Genomic DNA, 24,777 nt, shown 5'->3' on the forward strand with positions numbered 1-24,777 from the left:
CAACCAATCATCATTGTGTATAGAACACGGGGACAATGCTCAAAAAATAACTAACAGGTGGTATTTAACCCCGTATAAATTATCCAAAATCTACCCATCCACACCCGACATTTGTTGGAGGTGTAATGAGCAAACTGGAAATCTTATACACACCCTCTGGAGTTCCAAAACCCTGAAAAGCTTTTGGAACTCAATCTCATCATTTATAGCAGATATTACAGGAAACTTTTCCACGCTTACTCCCGCCTCAGCCCTACTAGGTATAGACCTTGAGAAATACCCCACTATACATAGAACAATTGTGCTCCACATTTTAATAGCCTCAAGACTTACAATAGCTTATCTCTGGAAATCTACGGAAGCACCCAATCTATCTACTGTCATGACTAGATTGAATACCCAGGCACAATTTGAATTCATGCTAGCTTATAAAAACCACTCCATAACCACTTTCAGTAAAAAATGGAAAACTATGAGACGTTTCTTGGGGCTGCAGTTCCTCTGAACTCCACAAGATGGTGATCTTACTTCTACCCAGACAGGAAGTCTCTATGGAATACAGACAGGAAGTGATGTCAGGTACAGACAGGAAGTTCCGGGTGAGAGTTGAGTCGGGAGGAAGTAGAGAGAAGACATTGCTGGAAGTGACAGTAGATGAGGTAATAAGATCTTATTTTCTATTTACACCCAGTAACCCCCCGTCATGTCCGTCCTCTTCCTCCATAGTCACTGTGATGTCTTTTATCTCCAGCAGATGATGATACACACATATATAGTGTGGAGACCTAGATTAACCCCTTCAGGGTCAGAATATTTCCCCACTTATGGGGCCGGAACATTCTCTTCATTTTGGAGATAAATTCTAGTAATATGTTCCTCTAAACAAACATCACTGACAATAAATAGACAAGACAATGACCATCCTGACCATACATGGCCTACAAAGGACAATTATTACACTACACAGGCTGTTGGTCTCTGATGGTCCTCTCACCCCACCTGCACATACTTTTCTCACCTCCTTAAAGGAGAAGTCCAGCTTGAGATCACTTGGCTGGGCTTCTCCTATGGGTTACAGGAGTACAATTCGTTTTGCACTCTTGTGACCTGTTTTCAGTAGAGAGCGGGATGAAGTCCTCTCTCTGGTGACATCACTGGAATCAGTCCAGGCACCGCATCATCACCACAATGAAGTCTGGATCTTCCAGGTGTCTGGACTGATGGCCATCTCAGCCTCTCAGCGAGCCACTGAGAGACTGAGACGGGCACTCCCCACCCCTCCACATCTCCAGTGAGTGCGGGGGGCAGAGCTGTGAGAACCGAGCCATCGCAGATGTTAGATCGATCGGTTCTCAGTGAAGAGGTGCCGGGGGACCAATGCTGCATCCACCTAGGTAAGTATGAATCTGAAAGAAAAAAAAATCATACTTCTCTTTTAAAGACCTTCTGCCAGCAAGTGAAGGAAGCCTTCACCTCACCATTTCACCGTTCTAGAAATATGTTACAGGATACAAAATAGACCAAGAGAACAAACCCCTCCCCCCTGCTGTCCTCCTACCAGCACTGAAATAAAAATCACACACCAGTAATGTGCACTACAAGGTCCAGCCCAACAGACAGCAGTCTATGGTAACAGCATGATGAGGACAAATGTTCATTCCAACATACAAGGGTCCTGCAGCTTGTCAGATAAAGATCCGGGAAGATCCAAGGAGATTAAACAACAAAGAAATGACAGCGCGAGATCCTCATTAGAATGATGAAGTCATTTATTCCATAAAAACAAATAGTACACTTACATGTTATAATCTTCATAATCAGCATAGATGGCAGATGGGTTGCTATTGGAGAGAACAAAACAGACTCCTCCCCCACAGTTCTGTACTCCACCAGCAGCATCCTCCTGCTATCCAATCCGATCCCTTCTCTTACTGCAGAGAGTGACAGTGACATCACTCCGATCAGTCAGCAGGCTGCCGGAGATTGGAGCCTTGCAGCCGGAGTTCTGACAATTATCCTGATTAGCCGACAACTCCGACCAAAAGTCAGCAAGTTCCCCTTCCTGGACATCATGATGACCCGACATTGTCCTCACATCACTGCCTCAGAGCAAACAAGTCAAAGGAAGGATCGTATTTATCATTCCTTGTCTGCAGATCTAAAACTAATCAAATCCAGTTCAGAAACCAAACAAACCCAACATAGAAAGGGGAATATCTGATCCAGCAGGACAAGAGGGTCCCGCACCTCAAAAATGTACCAAACAGTCCAAACTAAATCTGTTCCCATGGGGGGAGTAGTTGTTAAATGTCCAGCAACCCTCCTATTACCCCCCTCACATCCACATCCTATTATTGTGTGACCAACACCATCCAAATAATTCTTACTTTCATTTCCCAAAGTTATCCGTCTACAAGGAGACCTGTATAGATCAAATGACGGGACCAATGAGGATGGAGGAGGACCGGAGTCACATGACTGAGAAGATACTAAACCTCACCCTGGAGATCATCTACCTGCTGACCGGAGAGGTGAGGAGGATTCTGGGAGGTCACATGACATCACTCTTATCTCTATTAATAAAACACAGACCTGACCGGAGAGGTGAGGAGGATTCTGGGAGGTCACATGACATCACTCTTATCTCTATTAATAAAACACAGACCTGACCGGAGAGGTGAGGAGGATTCTGGGAGGTCACATGACATCACTCTTATCTCTATTAATAAAACACAGACCTGACCGGAGAGGTGAGGAGGATTCTGGGAGGTCACATGACATCACTCTTATCTCTATTAATAAAACACAGACCTGACCGGAGAGGTGAGGAGGATTCTGGGAGGTCACATGACATCACTCTTATCTCTATTAATAAAACATAGACCTGACCGGAGAGGTGAGGAGGATTCTGGGAGGTCACATGACATCACTCTTATCTCTATTAATAAAACACAGACCTGACCGGAGAGGTGAGGAGGATTCTGGGAGGTCACATGACATCACTCTTATCTCTATTAATAAAACATAGACCTGACTGGAGAGGTGAGGAGGATTCTGGGAGGTCACATGACATCACTCTTATCTCTATTAATAAAACACAGACCTGACCGGAGAGGTGAGGAGGATTCTGGGAGGTCACATGACATCACTCTTATCTCTATTAATAAAACACAGACCTGACCGGAGAGGTGAGGAGGATTCTGGGAGGTCACATGACATCACTCTTATCTCTATTAATAAAACACAGACCTGACCGGAGAGGTGAGGGGGATTCTGGGAGGTCACATGACATCACTCTTATCTCTATTAATAAAACACAGACCTGACCGGAGAGGTGAGGAGGATTCTGGGAGGTCACATGACATCACTCTTATCTCTATTAATAAAACACAGACCTGACCGGAGAGGTGAGGAGGATTCTGGGATTCTAACATGATATTCCTATTGGTTCCTCAATACAGAGATTTCCTCTTGTGAAGTCAGGTGATCATATGACCATCACAGCGCCTCCATGTGACTCCCTAAAACCTGAGAGACACAACATGGAGAAGATTCTAGAAGTCACCAAGAAGATGATGGAGCTGCTGACAGGAGAGGTGAGGAGGATTCTGGGAATTCTGGGACATTATCCAGTAACAGACAAGGGATGTGTCTGGATGGTGACTGTATCATTGTGTGTGTCAGGTTCCTATAAGGTGTCAGGATGTCACTGTCTATTTCTCCATGGAGGAGTGGGAGTATTTAGAAGGACACAAGGATCTCTACAAGGACGTCATGATGGACAATCAGCCGCCCCTCACATCACCGGGTAAGAGGAGACTTTATTGTAAAGGAGAGAGCAGTACGGAGGGTCCACCTAGATCCCCCATCATCTGATAAACACATAGAAACAATGTATTCAGTCAGTGTGTGTGTTTCCTACAGATGGATCCAGTAATGGGAACCCACCAGAGAGATGTCCCCGTCCTCTGTATTCCCGGGATTCCACACAGGAAGATCACACCATCCCTCACCATCATCAGGTAGATGAGGAACAATCACAAATAGTTTTGATTAAGATTGCTTTCACACTCAAAGCGACGCTCGTTTTAGTGACGCTTTAGTGCTGTATAAGCGGTGCTTCTGCACAACTTTTTAGCCACCAGCAGGACGCTTTTAACCCAATAAAAGGGTTAAAAACTCCAGTTTTCAAATCGCTTTGGAAGCACTGCCTATTCATTGCAATGGGAAGGGTGTTTTGGGAGCGCTAAATACAGCGCTCCCAATCGTCCCAAAGATGTTGCTTGCAGGACTTTTGGTAACGTCCCACAAGAGCACCGCCCGATTTTGAAAGGTCACACTGCAGTGAATGGGAGGCGGTTTTCAGGCACTTAGCAGAGGCTATTTCTAGCGCTAAAGCGCCTGACAACCACCCCAGTGTGAAAGGGGTCTTATATACAGCATGTTTGTTACAATGAATGTTTTATTATATATTCAGAGTGGAAACCTCGGAGATGATAATATTGATGTTAAAGAAGAGTATAAAGAGGAGGATGAGGAGTATGGAGTGATGGAGGAGTTTTCAGAAGGACACAAGGATAAGATGGAGCCACCTAATACCAGGAACCCACCAGAGAGATGTCCCCGTCCTCTGTATTCCCGGGATTCCACACAGGAAGATCACACCATCCCTCACTGTTACAAGGTTGGTGGGACGGAGCTTATAAAACAGACTCATGGAGACAATGTGTATATTTTTTATGTGATGTCACAATAATAAATCTTATATCTTACAGATGATATTCTCTCTCATTTTCTTGATTTAGAGTGGAGATCCAATCGATATAGAATTTGAGGTTAAAGCAGAAGAAGAAGAGAGGTATGTGAGGGATGATCAGCAGTCTATGGAGGAGGATGGAATAACGGGGACATTTATAGAGGAGGACACTCCTACAGAGATCAGTACAGGTGGGTCATTAACACTAAATACATTCCTCCACCCATACTGCTCACTGATTGGTCCAGAGTAGGGCGGGGACTGGGTGATATCAGCCTGTAATCCCCTGGTCACTTTCCTGAGCTGTGTTCCCCGTCCTGTATTCCTGTATTTCTCTCGGATAATCTTCCTTCTCTGTGCTGCAGACACAATTTATGTATCTAGACTGGATTTATGGAGATTCTGGGGTTCAGCTGGAAGCAAAATGTTGATTTTCACCATAAATGTTACTAGATCTAGACACCTGGGGTATGTGCTTTGGGTCTGCCCCATACCCGGGTATGACAAGATCTCTGACAGAACAATTCTCCCAGGATTACTTGCTCTGTTATCTGCTGGTTGTGCCGGGTGGAGGGATATGTCTGTATAGTCTCAGACCCAAGTCACTGAGTGCAGTCTCAGGAGATGGGAGGCAGCGGTGTGGGACCTCTGCAACTTGTCTCATGTAAACATTTAATCTTCCACTGATTACTGAATACCAATATTATGAGTCCTGACCCTTACACTGTATAATTTATACTGTACATTACATACTCCTGACCCCTGCACTATATACTCTATATTGTACATTATATCATTCTGATACTATATAGTCCTATCTGTTGTATCTTATACAATATGTTGTACATTACATAGTCCTGACTTCTGCTCTCTCCCCTCTACCCACTGCTATATATACACATAGTTTGCTTGGCTGGGCTTCTCCTTGTAAATCTTTTCTTCTATCTTTTCATGTGACAACACTGAAAAAATGACACTTGTCTTAGGGGTGTACTGACTTTTGGTGCCAGCGGTTTAGACATTAATGGCTGTGTGTTGAGTTATTTTGAGGGGACAGCAGATTTACACTGTTATACAAGCTGTACACTCACTACTTTACATTGTAGCAAAGTGTCATTTCTTCAGTGTTGTCACATGAAAAGATAGAAGAAAAGATTTACACAAATGTCACTGAGGGGTGTACTTACTTTTGTGACATTCTGTAGATATTCAAGAATATTAACTAAATTATACACCAACCTTTTTTTGATGTTTCTATCCAATTAGTCAATTAATCAAAACAATAATCGGCCAACTAATCAATTCTGAAAATAATTATTAGTTGCCTCCCTACAGAGGACCCATTTACTAGTTACCTTGAGGGGGGAATTGTAAGATCCTCAGAGACAAAGCTGCCTGATGTGGGAGGAGTCCTGGTTTAGGGGAACCAATCTGCTTATGTCTAGTAATAATCTTTTTAATTCTATTTTAGTAGATGGACGGGAGATGAGGAAAACCTCAGAGGATTGTCTCACTTTGTCTCCAGACTGTAAAGTAGAAGATGAGGACATCACGCAGTATAGTCCAGGAGAAAACCCGACTACCTCAAATGTCCATCCGGCACCACACAGTGTAGATGGACCATCGTATTCCTCTTATCCTGAGGAACCTCAGACTGTGAGGGACGGTGCCGTCCTTCCAACAGAGAAGAGCTTTTCCTGTACTGAGTGCGGGAAGTGTTTCCTTTCTGGATCCAAACTTAATGTCCATATAAGATCTCACACAGGAGAGAAGCCGTATTCATGTTCTGAGTGCGGGAAATGTTTTTCAGTGAAGTCATCTCTTTACAAACATCAGAGATCTCACACAGGGGAGAAGCCGTATTCCTGTCCTGAGTGCGGGAAATGTTTTACACAGAAGTCCAATCTTTACACACATCAGAGATCTCACACGGGGGAGAAGCCGTATTCCTGTTCTGAGTGTGGGAAATGTTTTTCCCGTAAGTCCAATCTTTACAAACATCAGAGATCTCACACGGGGGAGAAGCCGTATTCCTGTACTGAGTGCGGGAAATGTTTTTCCCGTAAGTCCGGTCTTTACAAACATCAGAGAACTCACACGGGGGAGAAGCCACATTCCTGTACTGAGTGCGGGAAATTTTTTTCAGTGAAGTCTAGTCTTTATACACATCAGAGATCTCACACGGGGGAGAAGCCGTATTCCTGTCCTAAGTGCGGGAAATGTTTTACACAGACGTCCCATCTTTCCAGACATCAGAGATCTCACACGGGGGAGAAGCTACTTTCCTGTCCTGAGTGAAGGAATTGTTCCTCACTGAAGTCCTGTCTTCCTGTACATCAGGGATCCCAAACAACCCTCGAGGTGTATTAGTGCCTTGAGTGTGGGAAATGTCTTCTATATGAATGTTGCTGGACATCACAGCTCTCATGTGGGGAAGAAGCACACCCTGATATACACCTCAGATACACTCCATGGCTGATCTTCATCATGTAAGAAACAGTTCCAGGGGTGTGGACATTTTTTGCAAAAACGACTTGTCCAAGGGACTAAATCGGGGTCCCAATCTCCTCGTCTCTTATGACAATCTCCTCGTCTCTTATGACGATCTCCTCGTCTCTTATGACGATCTCCTCGTCTCTTATGACGATCTCCTCGTCCCTTATGACGATCTCCTCGTCCCTTATGACGATCTCCTCGTCCCTTATGACGATCTCCTCGTCCCTTATGACGATCTCCTCGTCCCTTATGACGATCTCCTCGTCTCTTATGACAATCTCCTCGTCTCCTATGCTAATCTCCTTCTTCCTCATCTACTAGAGAGCTCAGCAGCGGTGTGGGAGTTCATTGAAAACTAAAAGCCAACATTGGCAAAGGACAGAACTCTGTGAATGAATGACACGGCCGCGCTCTTTTCATAAAGTGACAGCTTAACTCCAATGTAAAAATGCATATAAAAGCAAAGGAGAAGGCCTTCAAAAAATACAAGGTTGAGGGATCATCCACAGCATTCAGAATTTATAAAGAATGCAATAAGAAATGTAAGGGTGCAATTAGGATGGCTAAGATAGAACATGAAAGACACATAGCGGAGGAGAGCAAAAAAAATCCCAAGAAATTCTTTAAGTATGTAAACAGTAAAAAAGGGAGGACAGACCATATTGGCCCCATAAAGAATGAGGAAGGACATCTGGTTACAAAGGATGGGGAGATGGCAGAGGTATTGAATTTATTCTTCTCCTCAGTCTTCACGAGTGAATCGGGGGGCTTCAGTAACCAAAACTGCAGTGTTTATCCTCATGACACAACACAGGAAGCACCTCCATGGTTAACAGAGGACGGAATTAAAATTAGACTTGAGAAACTTAACATTAATAAATCACCGGGACCAGATGGCTTGCATCCGAGGGTACTTAGGGAACTCAGTCAGGTGATTGCCAGACCGTTGTTCCTAATTTTTACAGACAGTCTATTGACTGGAATGGTACCAGCTGATTGGAGAAAAGCCAATGTAGCACCAATATTTAAAAAGGGCCCAAAAAACATCCCTGGGAATTACAGACCAGTTAGCCTAACATCAATAGTATGTAAACTCTTGGAGGGGAAGATATGGGACTATATACAAGATTTTAGTAATAAGAATGATATCATTAGCAGTAATCAGCATGGATTCATGAAGAATCGTTCTTGCCAAACCAATCTATTAACCTTCTATGAGGAGGTGAGTTGCCATCTAGATAAAGGAAGGCCCGTAGACGTGGTGTATCTGGATTTTGCAAAAGCATTTGACACAGTTCCCCATAAACGTTTACTGTACAAAATAAGGTGCGTGGGCATGGACCATAGGGTGAGTACATGGATTGAAAACTGGCTACAAGGGCGTGTTCAGAGGGTGGTGATAAATGGGGAGTACTCAGAATGGTCAGGGGTGGATAGTGGGGTTCCCCAGGGTTCTGTGCTGGGACCAATCCTATTTAATTTGTTCATAAACGACCTGGAGGATGGGATAAACAGTTCAATCTCTGTATTTGCAGACGATACTAAGCTAAGCAGGGCAATAACTTCTCCGCAGGATGTGGAAACCTTGCAAAAAGACCTGAACAAATTAATGGGGTGGGCGACTACATGGCAAATGAGGTTCAATGTAGAAAAATCTAAAAAAATGCATTTGGGTGTCAAAAATATGAATGCAATCTATACACTGGGGGGAGAACCTCTGGGGGGATCTAGGATGGAAAAGGACTTGGGGGTCCTAGTGGATGATAGGCTCAGCAATGGCATGCAATGCCAAGCTGCTGCTAATAAAGCAAACAGAATATTGGCATGCATTAAAAGGGGGATCAACTGCAGAGATAAAACGATAATTCTCCCGCTCTACAAGACTCTGGTCCGCCCGCACCTGGAGTATGCTGTCCAGTTCTGGGCACCAGTCCTCAGGAGGGACGTACTGGAAATGGAGCGAGTACAAAGAAGGGCAACAAAGCTAATAAAGGGTCTGGAGGATCTTAGTTATGAGGAAAGGTTGCGAGCTCTGAACTTATTCTCTCTGGAGAAGAGACGCTTGAGAGGGGATATGATTTCAATTTACAAATACTGTACTGGTGACCCCACAATAGGGACAAAACTTTTTCGCAGAAGAGAGTTTAATAAGACTCGTGGCCACTCATTAAAATTAGAAGAAAAGAGGTTTAACCTTAAACTACGTAGAGGGTTCTTTACTGTAAGAGCGGCAAGGATGTGGAATTCCCTTCCACAGGCGGTGGTCTCAGCGGGGAGCATTGATAGCTTCAAGAAACTATTAGATAATCACCTGAATGACCGCAATATACAGGGATATGTAATGTAATACTGACACATAATCACACACATAGGTTGGACTTGATGGACTTGTGTCTTTTTTCAACCTCACCTACTATGTAACTATGTAACAGCCGGTATGGGGAACTTCTCCCCGCACTGCTGTCACACAGAGGACTCGAATCGCTGAGCCGCTGCAGGAACATGTAACATCTTCCTGAAGGGGAACGTTTCCTTTAACCCTTTCATTGCCAGAGACGGTTTTGTGGGGTTTTTTAGTCCACATATTTAACCCCTTCAATACCGGACACTTTCACCCCCTTCCTGCCCACACCAATTGGCAGCTGTCAGCGTTGTCACACTTTGAATGACAATTACTCAGTCATGCAACACTACCCAAATTTTTTATATTTTTTTTCCCCACAAATAGAGCTTTCTTTTAGTGGTATTTGATCAGCACTTATTTTTTGTGTTACAAATAGAAAAAGACAGAAGATTTTGAAAAAAAAATGTCTTTGTTTCTGTTATAAAATTGTGTAAATAAGTAAGTTTTCTCCTTCACTGATGGGCACTGATTGGCATTACTTATGGGCACTGACAAGCATTACTTGTGGGCACTGATTTTCATTACTTATGGGCACTGACAGGCATTACTTGTGGGCACTGATTGGCATTACTTATGGGCACTGACAGGCATTACTTGTGGGCACTGATTGGCATTACTTATGGGCACTGACTGGCATCACTGGTGGTCATCACTGACGATCGTAGAAACAACAAAGCAGCGCTCTATGGGTTAAATCCAGAAAGTCCATGAGTTGAATAAAAAGAATAGTTTATTGCACTGTGAACTAGAAAAACAAAAAATGCAGGGAACTGTGAGAGCTTCAGATGTTACAATAAACAGTCATGCAGATATGTTATCAGATTGGTATTGTTATAAACACATTAAAGGAAACGATAGCACTGGTGACATCCGGGTGGAGAAGGGTTAATGCCATCCAAGGACTTGCTGGTCAGACATGGTAAGGGGCGCCTTACGCTATGTGGAGATGGATGAAAAGCTCGGTGAAGAGAATGGCAGTCAGCTGCCTGAAACCTTATGATCCAACTTTCCCTGCGTCCAGGAAGGATGGGACCGCGGAGTGCAGGGGAACGCTGTGCCCACCATTGTGAGGACCTGAGCTGGTGGCCCGAGGAAACCAAACTGGGCTGTGAGCGGTGGGGTATGACAGCTGCTCTGGGATGGAAAAATCCAGGAGAGCCGAAGGGACCTGGCGCACTGAATGACATCAGTCCCACGCCGGAAACCAGCAAGTATGTGATGCACAATGGAACGCAAGCTGCTGGGTTGCTGTGACTACATGTCTCAAATGCTTGTGCATTTCCAAAGTCATGGAAGAAAAGGCAACAGGAGTATTTAAGCCCGATGTGAGGGGTGTGGAGGGGCAGGAGTATCTAGCTCAAGTATAGCCAATAACCCCTCTCAACCCTATCATTTATGAAAGAAAGAGAGAGCTAGTGGAATCCATATTACACTCATGGAAATACATTCATAGTAAAATTCATAGAGCCTCTCAAAAACAATGTTATAAAAAAATATATAAAATACTGTATATATATACTGATAAAAATCCATAATAATCAATAATGTTGAATCATGAACAAATAAAAAGATGGAAAACGATATATATATTGATGATGTCCTGCTCATTTGGAGTGGGGGCCCAGACGTGTTCTCTTCCTTTGTAGCCCATTGCAATACCAATGAATTAGGGTTGTCTTTCACGCATGTATTAGACCCCACTGAACTAGTCTTCCTAGATTTGCTTCTGTCTCACGACAAACAAGATATCGTCACCAGCAATCACACCAAACCTACAAGTGCCAACTCCTACCTTCATTTTGACAGTTGTCATCACTCCACCCGGCAGATGAACATCCCCAATGGGCAGTTTCATAGGTTGAGGAGGAACTATTCCAGGTTGGTAGACTATACTACACAAGGCAAGCACATGCAGAGAAAATTTGAAGAGAAGGACTACCCCAGAGATCTGGTCCAGGATGCTTTTGTCTCTCATATGGATATGCCATCAAAACCCAAAGACACTACTGATAGACAACCAGATAATACAGCTAGATTTGTGTCCACTTTCAACACTAAATGTAGGACTATTTCAAAGATCATCAATAAACATTACAAAATATTATTGCTCTTAATCAAAAGTATTCTTGCTCCAAGCAAGTTACAAAGTTCCAATAAAAGACCTCTGTTTGACATGAATGCCTATTTTAAAACTAGGACGGGCATTTTTCAATGTCGCAAAAGAGGTTGCCTCACCTGCCAATTTATCACTCATGGTCGCCCTGACATTGCCACCAATAAGGGTACCACTTTCCAGATTAAGCAGTTTATTACTTGCTCAACCAATTTTGTTATTTACTGTATATCCTGTGGTGCCCTTGTAACCTCTTGTACGTAGGCCGTACGATACGTACCTTGTGTACGAGGGTTGGAGAGCACCGGAGGTTTATTAAAAAGTGATTTGACGAACGCAGCGTCCCACGCCATTTTCTCCGGATACATAACAAATATATAAAATGTCTGGAAGTATTGGCGATCAAATCTTTTCCTGAAGGTACACTTACTGACAACGAGAGGTTTTCCTTCCTGTGCAGGAGGGAAATCTTTCAGATCTATATATTATGATCTCTTTCGCCTGAAGGCCTCATTGAAGAACTTAATATTCATAGCATCGTGTAACATTCATACAGATAGTTCACGTCTAACTGGGTCAGATGTTCTAAGAAATAGGTTTGTCCCAGTTCTATATATACTTTTTATAGGTATTGGTAGGTTAATGGTTATATATGTATACACTATTACTATTACATGTAGATTTACCCTCACATTCCACCGTCCTTGTGTTATAAGCATCATCATTATCATTGTTAGTGTCACATGTGTATATACATATATATATACAGGTAGAGTTACCCTCACATCCAACCCTCATCATTATCATTGTTAGTGTCACATGTGTATATACATATATATATACAGGTAGAGTTACCCTCACATCCAACCCTCATCATCATCATTATCATTGTTAGTGTCACATGTGTATATACATATATATACAGGTAGAGTTACCCTCACATCCAACCCTCATCATCATCATTATCATTGTTAAGCCCCATACACACTATCAGTTTTTCTGCTGACTTAGTCCTTCAGATTTACCAAAACCATGTAGTGCAAGGGCCTGCCTGATTGCATACACATTAAAACTCCTAAGGTTTGACCTCATATTATATGGTTTTGGTAAATCTGAAGGACTAACTCAGCAGAAAAACTGATAGTGTGTATGGGGCTTAAGTGTCACATGTGTATACACACATATATACAGGTAGAGTTACCCTCACATCCAACCCTCATCATCATCATTATTCCTTTTATATATCAACTCCTCCCCCTTTTTCACATATATTGATTTTATTATTTTCATCATTCATGATGAGCAGGACATCATCAATATATATTGTTTTTCATTATTTTTTATCTTTTTATTTGTTATTTATTCATGAGTCAACATTATTGATTATTATAGATTGTTATCAGTATATATACACAGATATATACTGTATTTTATAGATTTTTTATAACATTGTTTTTGAGAAGCTCTTTGAATTATACTATGAATGTATTTCCATGAGTGTAATATGGATTCCGCAAGCTCTCTCTTTCTTTCATAAATGATAGGGTTGAGATGGGTTAATGGCTATACTTGAGCTAGATACTCCCGTCCCTCCCCATCCCTCACATCGGGCTTAACCACTTCAGCCCCGGAAGGATTTACCCCCTTCCTGACCAGAGCACTTTTTACAATTTGGCACTGCGTCGCTTTACCTGGTAATTGCGCGGTCATGCAATGCTGTACCCAAACAAAATTTACATCCTTTTTTTCCCACAAATAGAGATTTCTTTTGGTGGTATTTGATCACCTTTGCGGTGTTTATTTTTTGCGCTAAAAAAGAAAGAGTCCAACATTTCTGAAAAAAATGATATTTTTTACTTTTTGTTATGAAAAAAATACAATAAACTCAATTTTAGTCATATATTTAGGCCAAAATGCATTCAGCCACTTGTCTCAGGTAAAAAAAATTCAATAAGCGTATATTTTTTGGTTTGCGCAAAAGTTATAATATCTATAAACGAAGGTACATTTTCTGGAATTTACGCAACTTTTAGTTTATGACTGCCTATCTCATTTCTTGAGGTGATAAAATGGCAGGGCAGTACACCCCCCCCAAATGACCCCATTTTGGAAAGTAGACACCACAAGAAATTTGCTGAGAGGCGTGTTCAACACATTAAAAAAAAACATTTTTTGTTACAAGTGATTGAAAAAAATGACAAAAAAAAAAAAAAATTTACACAAAGTTGTCACTAAATGATATATTGCTCACACATGACATGGTTATATGTGGAATTACACCCCAAAATACATTCTGCTGCATCTCCTGAGTACGGGGATACCACATGTGTGAGACTTTTTGGAAGCCTAGCTGCGTACGGGACCCCGAAAACCATGGTGATTGGTGATGGTGATTTCACTCCTCACTACCTATGACAGCTTCGGAGGCCATGAAATGCCAAGATAGCACAAACCCCCCAAAATAACCCCATTTTGGAAAGTAGACACCCCAAGCTATTTGCTAAGAGGTATGGTGAGTATTTTGCAGCTCTCGCTTTTTGTCACAAAGTTTTGAAAATTGAAAATTGAATTTCTTTCTTCATTTTCAAAAACAAATGAGAGCTGCAAAATACTCACCATGCCTCTCAGCAAATATAAAATATTCCATGGACTCAACCTGCCTCTCAGAAAATAGCTTGGGGTGTCTACTTTCCAAAATGGGGTCATTTTGGGGGGGGTGCTATCTGGGCATTTCATGGCTTCCAAAACTGTGATAGGTAGTGAGGAAGGGAAATCAAAAATTTACACCCTTAGAAAGCCTGAAGGCGGTGATTGGTTTTCGGGGCCCCGTACGCGGCTAGACTGCCAAAGAGTCCCACACATGTGGTATCCCCATACTCAGGAAAAGCAGCAAAATTTATTTTTGGGTTTAATTCCACATATGCCCATGGCATGTTTGAGCAATATATCATTTAGTGACAACTTTGTGAAAAAAAAAAATATTGTAACTTTCCCGAAACTTTGTGGCAAAATATAAAATATTCCATGGACTCAACATGCCTCTCAGCAAATAGCTTGGGGTGTCTACTTTCCAAAATGGGGTCATTTGGGGGGGTTTTGAACTGTCCTGGCATTTTATGCACAACATTAGAAGCTTATGTCACACATCACCCACTCTTCTAACCACTTGAAGACAAAGCCCTTTCTGACACTTTTTGTTTACATGGAATTTTTAATTTTTTTGCTAGAAAATTACTTTGAACCCCAAACATTATATATTTTTTAAAGCAAAGGCCCTAAAGATCAAAATTGTGGGTGTTGCAAATTTTTTTTCGCACAGTATTTGCGCAGCGATTTTTCAAACGCAGTTTTTTGGGAATAAAAACACTATTTTGCATTTTAATGCACTAAAACACACTATATTGCCCAAATGTTTGATAAAATATAAAAGAGGAACTTATGCCGAGTACATGGATACCAAACACATCATGCTTTAAAATTGCACACAGCCGTGCAGCGGCGACAAACTACATACATTTTTAAAAACCTTTAGGTTACCACTTTAGATTTACAGAGGAGGTCTACTGCCACAATTACTGCCCTCGATCTGACGTTCGCAGTGATACCTCACATGCATGGTGCAATTGCATATGACACGAGACCGACGCTTGCGTTCACCTTTGCCCACGAACACGGGTGGACAGGGGTGCTTTTTTTTTATTATTATTATTTATTTTGCTTTTTTATTTTATTTTTTGTTTTTTATCATTTTTATTGTTATCACAGAGAATTTAAATATCCCCTATGATAGCAATAGGTAGTGACAGGTACTCTTTAAAAAAAATGGGTTTATTAGACTCTAGATCTCTCCTCTGCCTTTCAAAGCATCTGACCACACCAAGATCGGTGTCATAAGATGCTTTCTCAATTTCCCAATGGCTCTGTTTATATCCGGCCAAACCAAAGTCCTGAAATGCTCGTAGCTTCCGGTTTCTTAGGCCATAGAGATGTTTGGAGCCATTCTGATCTTCGATCAGCTCTATGGTCAGCTGACGGAGCCACTGGCTGCATTATCAGGTTCCCCGGTGAGACAGGAGAGCCAGAGAAAACCAAGGAAGACGACGGGAGGGGGGCATTTCTTCCCACTGCTTGTAAAAGCAGTCTAGAGGCTAATTAGCTGCTAGGATTGCTTTTACATGAAAGTCGACCTCTGGCTGAAAAGAATGATACCAAGATGATACCTAAACCTGCAGGCATCATTCTAATATAACCACTCAAAGTCCAGCAACATATCAGTATGTTGCTGGTCCTTGTTGGGCATATATTGTAATGTTCTTTTTTTTCATGAAGCCTGTGGGCTGAACGAAAAAAAAATATTGATCGGTGGGCATGCCCACCATTAGAAAACCGCCCTGTATAGGCTGTGGCCCTGTCACCGAGCTTATACATCTTGACCCCATATCTGGCACGCTTGCTGGGAAGAGACAAGTGGCCAGAAAACCTCATCAGGGACTCATCAATGCAGACAATTTGATCAGGAGTAAACAAGGCTGCAAACTGTTGGTTGAAGTGCTTTACGAGGGGCGAAATTTTGTGGAGCCGATCGTATCCAGGGTCACCCCGAGGACGACAGAGTTCATTGTCACTAAAAAGCATGAACCGCAAAATCTGCTCATATCATGCCCTGGTCATGGAAGCAGAGAACACGGGCATCATATGGTGAATTGGGTCAGTGGACCAATATGACCGCAACTCACTCTTTTTAGTTGTGCCCATGAGGAGGGATAGGCCCAGAAAGGTTTTAAATTCAAAAACCGTAATTGGTCTCCAATCTCTGGCAAGGGAGGACTGGGGATTAGTGGCAATGAATTGACCAGTGACTTGGTTAAATTGATGATAGGCAACTCCTATCCTCATATTGATTAGTGGTTCCAAATTAATAATAACTACTGCAGTAGGGAACAGACACAAAAGATACACTCCGCATCTTTCCAAATAACTGTTCTGCTTTATTATGATGCAATTGAAGGTTTTTATGCACATGATTACATAGGTATCACATTAATATTACAATTGTATGTTTATGGTAACAAGGGGCGTTACATAGGCAGGCTAATTCTAATCAGGACTCGAAAGAATGTAAACATGTACTGAAAACATTATTAGTACTGTGTGCAATACATCCAAAATATAATACAATTATATACAGAACTTACAAATTTCCATTATAGTCTCCCCTCTTTTGAGCAATATTTTGATCACTAACCATACCTGCTATTACCTTTATCCTGGGCCTCCTGGCCAAAGAGGCAAAAAAACTCCATTGTGGAGAAAATAATAGCTGAGCAACTTTTTCATTACAAAATTACTTTTCATTGTGAAAAACAAATGATTGATAAGACATATTTACAGAGTATTGGCTGTACACTCCTGTGGCCAGAATGTCTTTCTAGCTGAATTGTTGGCATGCTGACTTATCAGCTCATGTAAACACAGACAATTCTACATAAAATGGAAGACGTACAAAAGACAAATATGACTTCAACATGGCTAAACTACTTTTCAAATATATATATATCCCTTACAATTAAAGTAATTGCATCAAAAAGTACCCTAGACTGTGATCACAAGAGGGAAACAAATCAAACACAGAGATCTCTTTATTTAATAATTTTTGCAGTGTCTGGTGTGGATCCAGGTGACTTTTCCTTCAAGTTTTGCAAAAACTGTACATGAAATAGATGCTGTATTGAGTCTCCAAACATTTCCTTATATATAAATGTCTCTTAACAATCCAAAAGTCACCTGGCTTTAGTTTTAGATCCTTCCAAACTTTTAGGATCTGGAATTGGGGAGAAAACACATAAATGAGTTTGTAAAAAACCTTTAATGACCTTTAATAAATGAGTTTGTAAAAAACCTCACCGAGGCGACCTGCACACGACTTCCACGGCGACTTGCAAAACAACTTCTGTATAGAAGTCTATGCAAGTAGCCCCAAGTCGCCCCCAAAGTAGTACAGGAACCTTTTTCTAAGTCGGAGCGACTTGCGTCGCTCCTATTAGAACGGTTCCATTGTACAGAACGGGAGGCGACTTGTCAGGCGGCTAGGTTGCTTGACAAGTCGCCCCTGTGTGAACCGGCACTAAAAGATCAGCAACATTCTCTATGAGATCCGAATGGAGGACTTCAGCTGCTGAGACAAAATATAAGCAAGTGAGTAACACACTCCCAAACCAAATCCCATAGGGAGAGAGTCCAACATCCCCCTTAGAGGCTTGATAAAATATAAGAAAACATTCAGGCAAAAGTTTTCTAGTTTCTTACTTTACTTTGTCCGCTACATTGTAGACAGTAGGGGGTGTAAAAATAAAACCTCAAAACTTCTAGTAAGGACTCTCCTATAAAAATGATTTCCTCTGTTACTCTCTGTAGGTTCTGCACTCTGTACTTACAAACTACTTCTGATAACACTTTTTACTGTGGCCTTTGCAGTAGCATTTGCCACTGGACATCCAGAAAACATGTCCATACAGACAAAATGCATACTCGTAAGATCCTGACTTGGGCATCTGGATATATGTTTTTGTAATCTCTGGAAGGGATGTTCAGCTTTTGATAACACCTTTGGTAACAGGTAAAACAAGAAGTGGTATGTTATAAAAACAACTGTGGAGAACCCTGGCTCTATCCCACGCTCATTTACTAAGGCAGCCATAACTTCTTGTGACTGATGACACGGTCTGTGTGTCAAGCTGGAGGGAAAAGAGTGGCTGGCAGGCATAAATGATCACCTTTTCCAAAGTCCTCTTTCATAAGAAGTTGCCCCCTGTGGACCACTTGTTCTTCTCGTTCTGGGGTCCTTAAAGTTAATTATTAATCCTAGCTATACTGGGCCAGAACTAGGGTGGAATCTGTGAGTTGCACAGACCCATCAAGTGTCCGGGGCTGTAAATGCAGCATCCTTAGTCACCTGGTCTGCTTCCATGTGTGAAAGTTAGTATGGCTACCTCAGCAAGAAGCTGGAAGGCTGAAAACAGCCGATCAAATTAACTTGGCATGCTTTATTGATTTACCTGCTGAAGTAAAAACAAACTTCTGGCCCTTCAAAAGGAACCAAAAGCTCTCTATATCTCGACTATCTTTATAAATATACATTCTTTTTATAGCTTTTATATTTATAAAACATGGAGCTCTGCTTCTTGAGCTGGGGAAAAAGGATCCAATAACTTTGAATACAGAGTATCCTTCTGGGTGATAAACTGCATACTCAAATCTACAAAAGATTTAATATCTGGGTCTTCAGGGAGTGTGTCCTGCACTGGGCTCACAGCAGCTGATTCCCACATCAATGTAACACATGTGTCTTCCTTCTCCAGCCTCCTCCAATAGAGGCAATAAGGTGGCTGGATTCAAATGCACACATTTTTTATTGTTAGATTTGTACATAAACAAACTCATGTTTTAAACCTTTCATTAGACAAACATTTGGTTATCTGTATATTTGCTGCGCAGAATGTTTGACCATTAAAAATTAAATGTTTGACCAAAACAATATCTAACTTTGTCTAATAGCACCTTTGCATAAAAGCTGCAGCTCTGATATATCGGGGTGAACCCTTCATTACTGGGTCCAGCTTCCATAAATATATTACAATGGCTTGTTTTCTATCATGCTGTTTGTGTAAGAACTCCAGTTTCATGTTTCAAAAGACAACTTTTTCCTGGCAATATTATAATAAATGATAACAATACCCTGCGGTCATGGAGAGATGCCCATAAATCCAAAATATTCTTCTGCTTATACCACGGTACTTACAAGGAAAAGGGGCACATCATTTCACAATCCACACATTCTACGTTGGATTTCAAAAATAAAAATAAATAAAAACAAAAGGACCAAGATTCTGTATGATGGACCAGAAAGCATCAAAAACTATAAAACAACTGGCTGCAGGCGGCATCTATCCTAACAGGGTGTGTGGACTTGATGTGATGGGTGTGATATATTTAAATTTTATTTATTATTACTCTCACATCATAGACCGCACATCAAGTTATTATCAAAAACCTTGAAATTTCATTTTTGTAGAAAAACTTCTTATGTATCCCATCCATCTTGGCTTTGTTAAATATTATGGCAGCTTTATTCAAAATAACAACCTCATCTTAATCTTTTTTCTCTCAATAAAGGCTTATTGAATAAATGTAAAGTTACAAAATTGTTATCTTAATCTAAACTAATCCCATTTTTCCCCAATAACCTGGATTTCATTCCCAACCAAAGCTTGTCTAAACCAGTTTCAATATATCTATATAATTGTTAAACTCATATTAGAAATTAATACTCATTATTACTTAATTTTACTTAACTTCCCTTTTTCTAAATGCACTGTTTCCACTATCAAAGGATATTTAATTTGTGTAATACACGGTTAAATGTAACCTCCATTTTACCATGTTTGGAAAACAGATTCAAAATAATTGTGATCATATTGTTTATCATTAGATTCGTTAACCCGGCACATTTTGTTATAAATGCTTTGTCTAAAAAACTGGAATTGGCATGGTGTCCTTCCAGCTTATCACTGATCTCTCATCTCAGCCACATTTCTTTCAGGAGAGCACAGAGGAGGGGATCACATCTGTGTACATGAAACACACAAGCAATAGAAATAAAGGTCCCAGCATTCACACACACATACACCAATATCTCTCTAAAATCGCTTACATTTTTCCCATTTGTACACAACACATGCATATCATTCTCTCACTTTCTTTTAACTCTCATTAATATTTCCCTGCCTAAATTCTGCATTCCTTATTTTGTTCAGATATCTTTTATATCTAGCTTCTATGATCAGACAGGGCAGCCACAGTGCTCATCCCATCTTCCCTCTCTGACAACATATAAAGTATTCTGTTTTACCTCTCATTTCTCTGTTTCTGACTCTAATAGTTGTAGTGCCTGACCCCAAATTCATCCCACAACTTAACATGAAAATGTCCCTTTCTGTCTAGTGTTAATGTCACCCTTGATCCATCCTGCTCACATAGATAGCTGTTTCTCTAGCTGTTTACTCTGCATGATTCTTAGTCCCTGTGGACTTTGGTAACCCAGTTACCCATTGTGGATCCACGTCCACTTTAACCATTAATCTAGGGGCTCAGTATAGGTGGAACCGCACCTTCGGTTCATATATAGCGCTTCTCTTGCGCTGGGCATTTTTGAGGGTCTCTTACCCTTCATTCCCTTACTTAATTCAATGCCCATAATGACTGGCCAGTCTTCTCTCTTCTCTACTTGTGCCTATACCCTCTTGCCTCTAAACTACTTTATCTAGCAGATTTACTACGTATACCTGTGAACAGCACTATTCTTCCCTTTCTTATCTATAACACTCCAATGGACAATAGACAGGGACAACATAACATATAACCACCAATCAATACAGTTCGATTAAGGGGAGTAAAATAGGTACCCTTTGTCCCGAAAATGCCTTACCGATCAAGGAAGTCTGATAACTCAAATGTAACCAAAAGGCTTACCTCAGACGGCTGATTATCAGAAATTCCCGGATCGTCTCAAGCTCCTCGTTTCGGATACTCAGGGTCACCTGGAATCCCCTCCTGGCTGGCTCGCCATGCTGACTCGGTTAAATTTATGATAGGCAACTCCTATCCTCATATTGATTAGTGGTTCCAAATTAATAATAACTACTGCAGTAGGGAACAGACACAAAAGATACACTCAGCATCTTTCCAAATTACTGTTCTGCTTTATTATGACGCAATTGAAGGTTTTTATGCACATGATTACGTATTATTATTATTATTATTCAGGATTTATATAGCGCCAACAGTTTACGCAGCGCTTTACAATATAAAAGGGAGACAATACAGTTATAATATAATACAATACAATACAATACAATAGGATTAAGAGGGCCCTGCTCAGAAGAGCTTACAATCTAATAGGGTGGGGCAGGTGGTACAAAAGGTTGTAACTGTGGGGAATGAGCTGGTGGAAGTGGTAGGAGATTAGTTGGAGACGTGATAGGCTTTCCTGAAGAGATGAGTTTTCAGGGATTGCCTGAAGGTAGCAAGAGTAGGGGATAGCCGGATAGATGGAGGTAGCGAGTTCCAGAGGATGGGAGAGGCTCTGGAGAAATCCTGGAGACGAGCATGGGAGGAGGAGATGAGAGAGCTTGAAAGCAGGAGGTCTTGAGAAGAGCGGAGAGGACGATTTGGGTGATATTTGGAGACAAGATTAGTGGTGTAGCTTGGGGCAGAGTTGTGAATGGCTTTGTATGTTGTGGTTAGAATTTTGAATTTAATTCGCTGGGTGATTGGGAGCCAGTGTAGGGATTGAAGTAGAGAGTTGGCAGACACTGAGCGGTTGGTAAGGTGGATAAGTCTGGCAGCAGAATTCATGATAGACTGAAGAGGGGATAGCCTATGGAGCGGTAGGCCAATGAGAAGGGAGTTGCAATAGTCAAGGCGAGAGATAACAAGGGAGTGAATGAGGAGCTTGGTGGTTTCATTTGTTAAAAAAGGGCGAATTTTAGAAATGTTACGGAGGTGAATTCTACAAACTTTTGACAATGATTGGATTTGAGGCTGAAATGACAAGTCGGAGTCTAGGATTACACCTAGTACCCTGGCGTGAGGGGAGGGACTGATGGTTGCATTGTTGATTTTGATGGAAAAGTCATGGAGGGGGGCACGGGCGGGGGGGAATATTAATAGCTCAGTTTTAGAGAGATTTAGTTTAAGGAAGTGGTGCGACATCCATGCTGATATGTCAGTTAGTAAGTTAGTAATGCGAGAGGAGACAGAGGAGTGAGGTGAGGAGTAGACAGATAGATTTGGGTGTCATCAGCGTATAAGTGGTATTGGAAGCCGTGGGCCGTTATTAGGTGACCAAGGGAGGTGGTGTAGATAGAGAAGAGAAGGGGTCCAAGAACCGAGCCTTGGGGGACCCCCACAGAAAGGGGCAATGGAGAGGAGGAGACAGAGTTGTAGGTGACACTGAAGGAGCGCTGTGATAAATAGCCAGAGAACCAGGATAGAGCAGAATCTCGGAGGCCAAGGGAATGTAGTTTATTGAGAAGGAGCGGGTGGTCAACAGTATCAAAGGCCGCAGAGAGGTCAAGTAGTAGGAGTATGGAGTACTGGCTGTTGGTTTTAGCAGTTAGTAAATCGTTAGTGAGTTTTAGTAAGGTAGTTTCCGTGGAGTGCTGCGAGCGAAAGCCAGACTGTAAGGGGTCAAGAAGGTTATTTTCATTGAGGTAGGAGCTAAGACGGTTGTAGGCTAAGCGTTCTAGAAGTTTAGAGGTGAATGGGAGTAATGAGATGGGTCTTAAGTTGTTCAGGTCGGTAGGGTCCAGTGAGGGCTTTTTAAGAATGGGAGTGATCTGTGCATGTTTTAGAGGGGAGGGGAAAATGCCACTAGAAAGGGAGAGATTGAAGATGTGGGTGAGGGAGCATAGGATAGAAGAAGAGGGTGACCGTAGTAGTTGTGAGGGAACAGGATCCAAGGGACAATTGGTTAGGTGGGCATTCGAGAAAATTTTTGTAACCTCTTCCATAGTAGCCAATTCAAAAGAGGAGAGGGTTGAATGTGCTGCTGGGCAAGGTATGATGGGTGGGGAAGATGTACGCACAGTGGAGATGTCCTCACGAATTGCATTGATCTTGTCTTTGAAGTGATTGGCAATCTCTTGGGCAGTGAGTGAGTTAGTGGGTAGAGGGGGTGGTGGACGAAGCAGAGAGTTAAAGGTTGAGAAGAGCCGACGGGGACTGGATGACAAGGAATTAATAAGAGAGACAAAGTAGGCTTGTTTGGCAGCATGGAGGCATGAATTGTATTTTAGAAGGGCAGATTTATATAGGGTGAAATCTTGCAGGCATTTGGTTTTACGCCACAGTCGTTCAAGAGCACGGCAATGTCTCTTGAGATTTCTAGTGTTGTCAGTTTGCCAGGGTTGTAACGGTTGGGGCCTAATTCTGCGTGTGGTTAGGGGAGCAAGTGCATCTAGTGATGATGAGAGTGAACTGTTGTAGACAGAAGTGGCCAGGTCAGGACAGGACAGGGGAGAGATTATGTCATATAGGTGGTCAGTAGCAGAATAGAGAAGAGAAGGGTTAAAGTGGCGAAGGTTTCTACAAGTAATTGTTTGCTGCTTGGAGGGATGGGTGGTTGGAGGCAAGGATACAGTGAAAGTAATGAGGTTGTGATTAGATAGAGGAAAGGGGGTGTTGGTGAGGTTGCCAGGGTTGCAGAGATGGGAGAATACAAGGTCAAGGGTATTACCATTGGAGTGAGTGGAAGTATGTGTCCATTGGGTTAGGTCAAAAGATGAGGTTAAGTTGAGAAGTTTAGCTGTAGTTGGGCTGTTGACATTGACAGGAATGTTAAAGTCACCAAGAATAATGGTGGGTATTTCAGAGGAGAGAAAGTAGGGTAGCCAGGCAGCAAAGTCATCAATGAAGCGCGATACCGGTCCTGGAGGCCTATAAATTGCTGCAATCCTCAGAGAAATGGGAGAAAACAGACGAATACAGTGCATCTCGAAAGAAGAGAGGGATAGAGAGGGAGGGACAGTAAGGACTTGGAAGGTGCTTTGTGGGGACAGAAGGAAGCCAACTCCACCTCCTTTCTGTCTGTTGGGTCTGGAGGAGCGAGTCCAATGGAGACCACCATGGGAGAGGGCAGCAGGAGAAGCTGAGTCAAAATTTTGCAGCCAGGTTTCTGTTATGGCCAGTATGTTCAAGCCATGAGAGATGAAGAGGTCATGTACAGATGTTAGCTTGTTACAGATGGAGCGGGCGTTCCACAGGGCACATGAGATTGGTGGGGTGCTTTGAGGAAGTAGGGGGATAGAAATTAAACTGAGTGGATTGCGGTGGTTGCCAGAGGGGGAGGGGTATTGGATATGTGGCTTGCATTTGGAAAATGGCGGACCAGGATTAAGAGAAATATCACCTGAGACTAGGAGAAGGAGGAGGGTGAGGAAGGCAAGGTGG

General features: G+C 42.0%; 2 protein-coding genes across 2 annotated transcripts in view; one reads left to right on the forward strand and one right to left on the reverse strand.

The window, feature by feature from the left end:
* The window catches only part of LOC141122060 (uncharacterized), a 396,180-nt gene that overhangs the window by 138,077 nt on the left and 233,326 nt on the right, over positions 1–24,777 (reverse strand). The gene's annotated exons all lie outside the window — the stretch shown is intronic.
* LOC141122018 (uncharacterized) lies at positions 559–10,672 on the forward strand. Its single transcript, XM_073611815.1, has 8 exons — positions 559–659; positions 2,403–2,531; positions 3,462–3,596; positions 3,685–3,808; positions 3,925–4,022; positions 4,478–4,684; positions 4,806–4,947; positions 6,228–10,672. The coding sequence occupies exons 1-8, from the start codon at positions 573–575 to the stop codon at positions 7,052–7,054; spliced, it is 1,749 nt and encodes a 582-aa protein (XP_073467916.1). The 5' UTR covers positions 559–572; the 3' UTR covers positions 7,055–10,672.

Source organism: Aquarana catesbeiana, unplaced genomic scaffold, assembly GCF_042186555.1.
Source record: "Aquarana catesbeiana isolate 2022-GZ unplaced genomic scaffold, ASM4218655v1 unanchor237, whole genome shotgun sequence".
Lineage (NCBI taxonomy): Eukaryota > Metazoa > Chordata > Amphibia > Anura > Ranidae > Aquarana > Aquarana catesbeiana.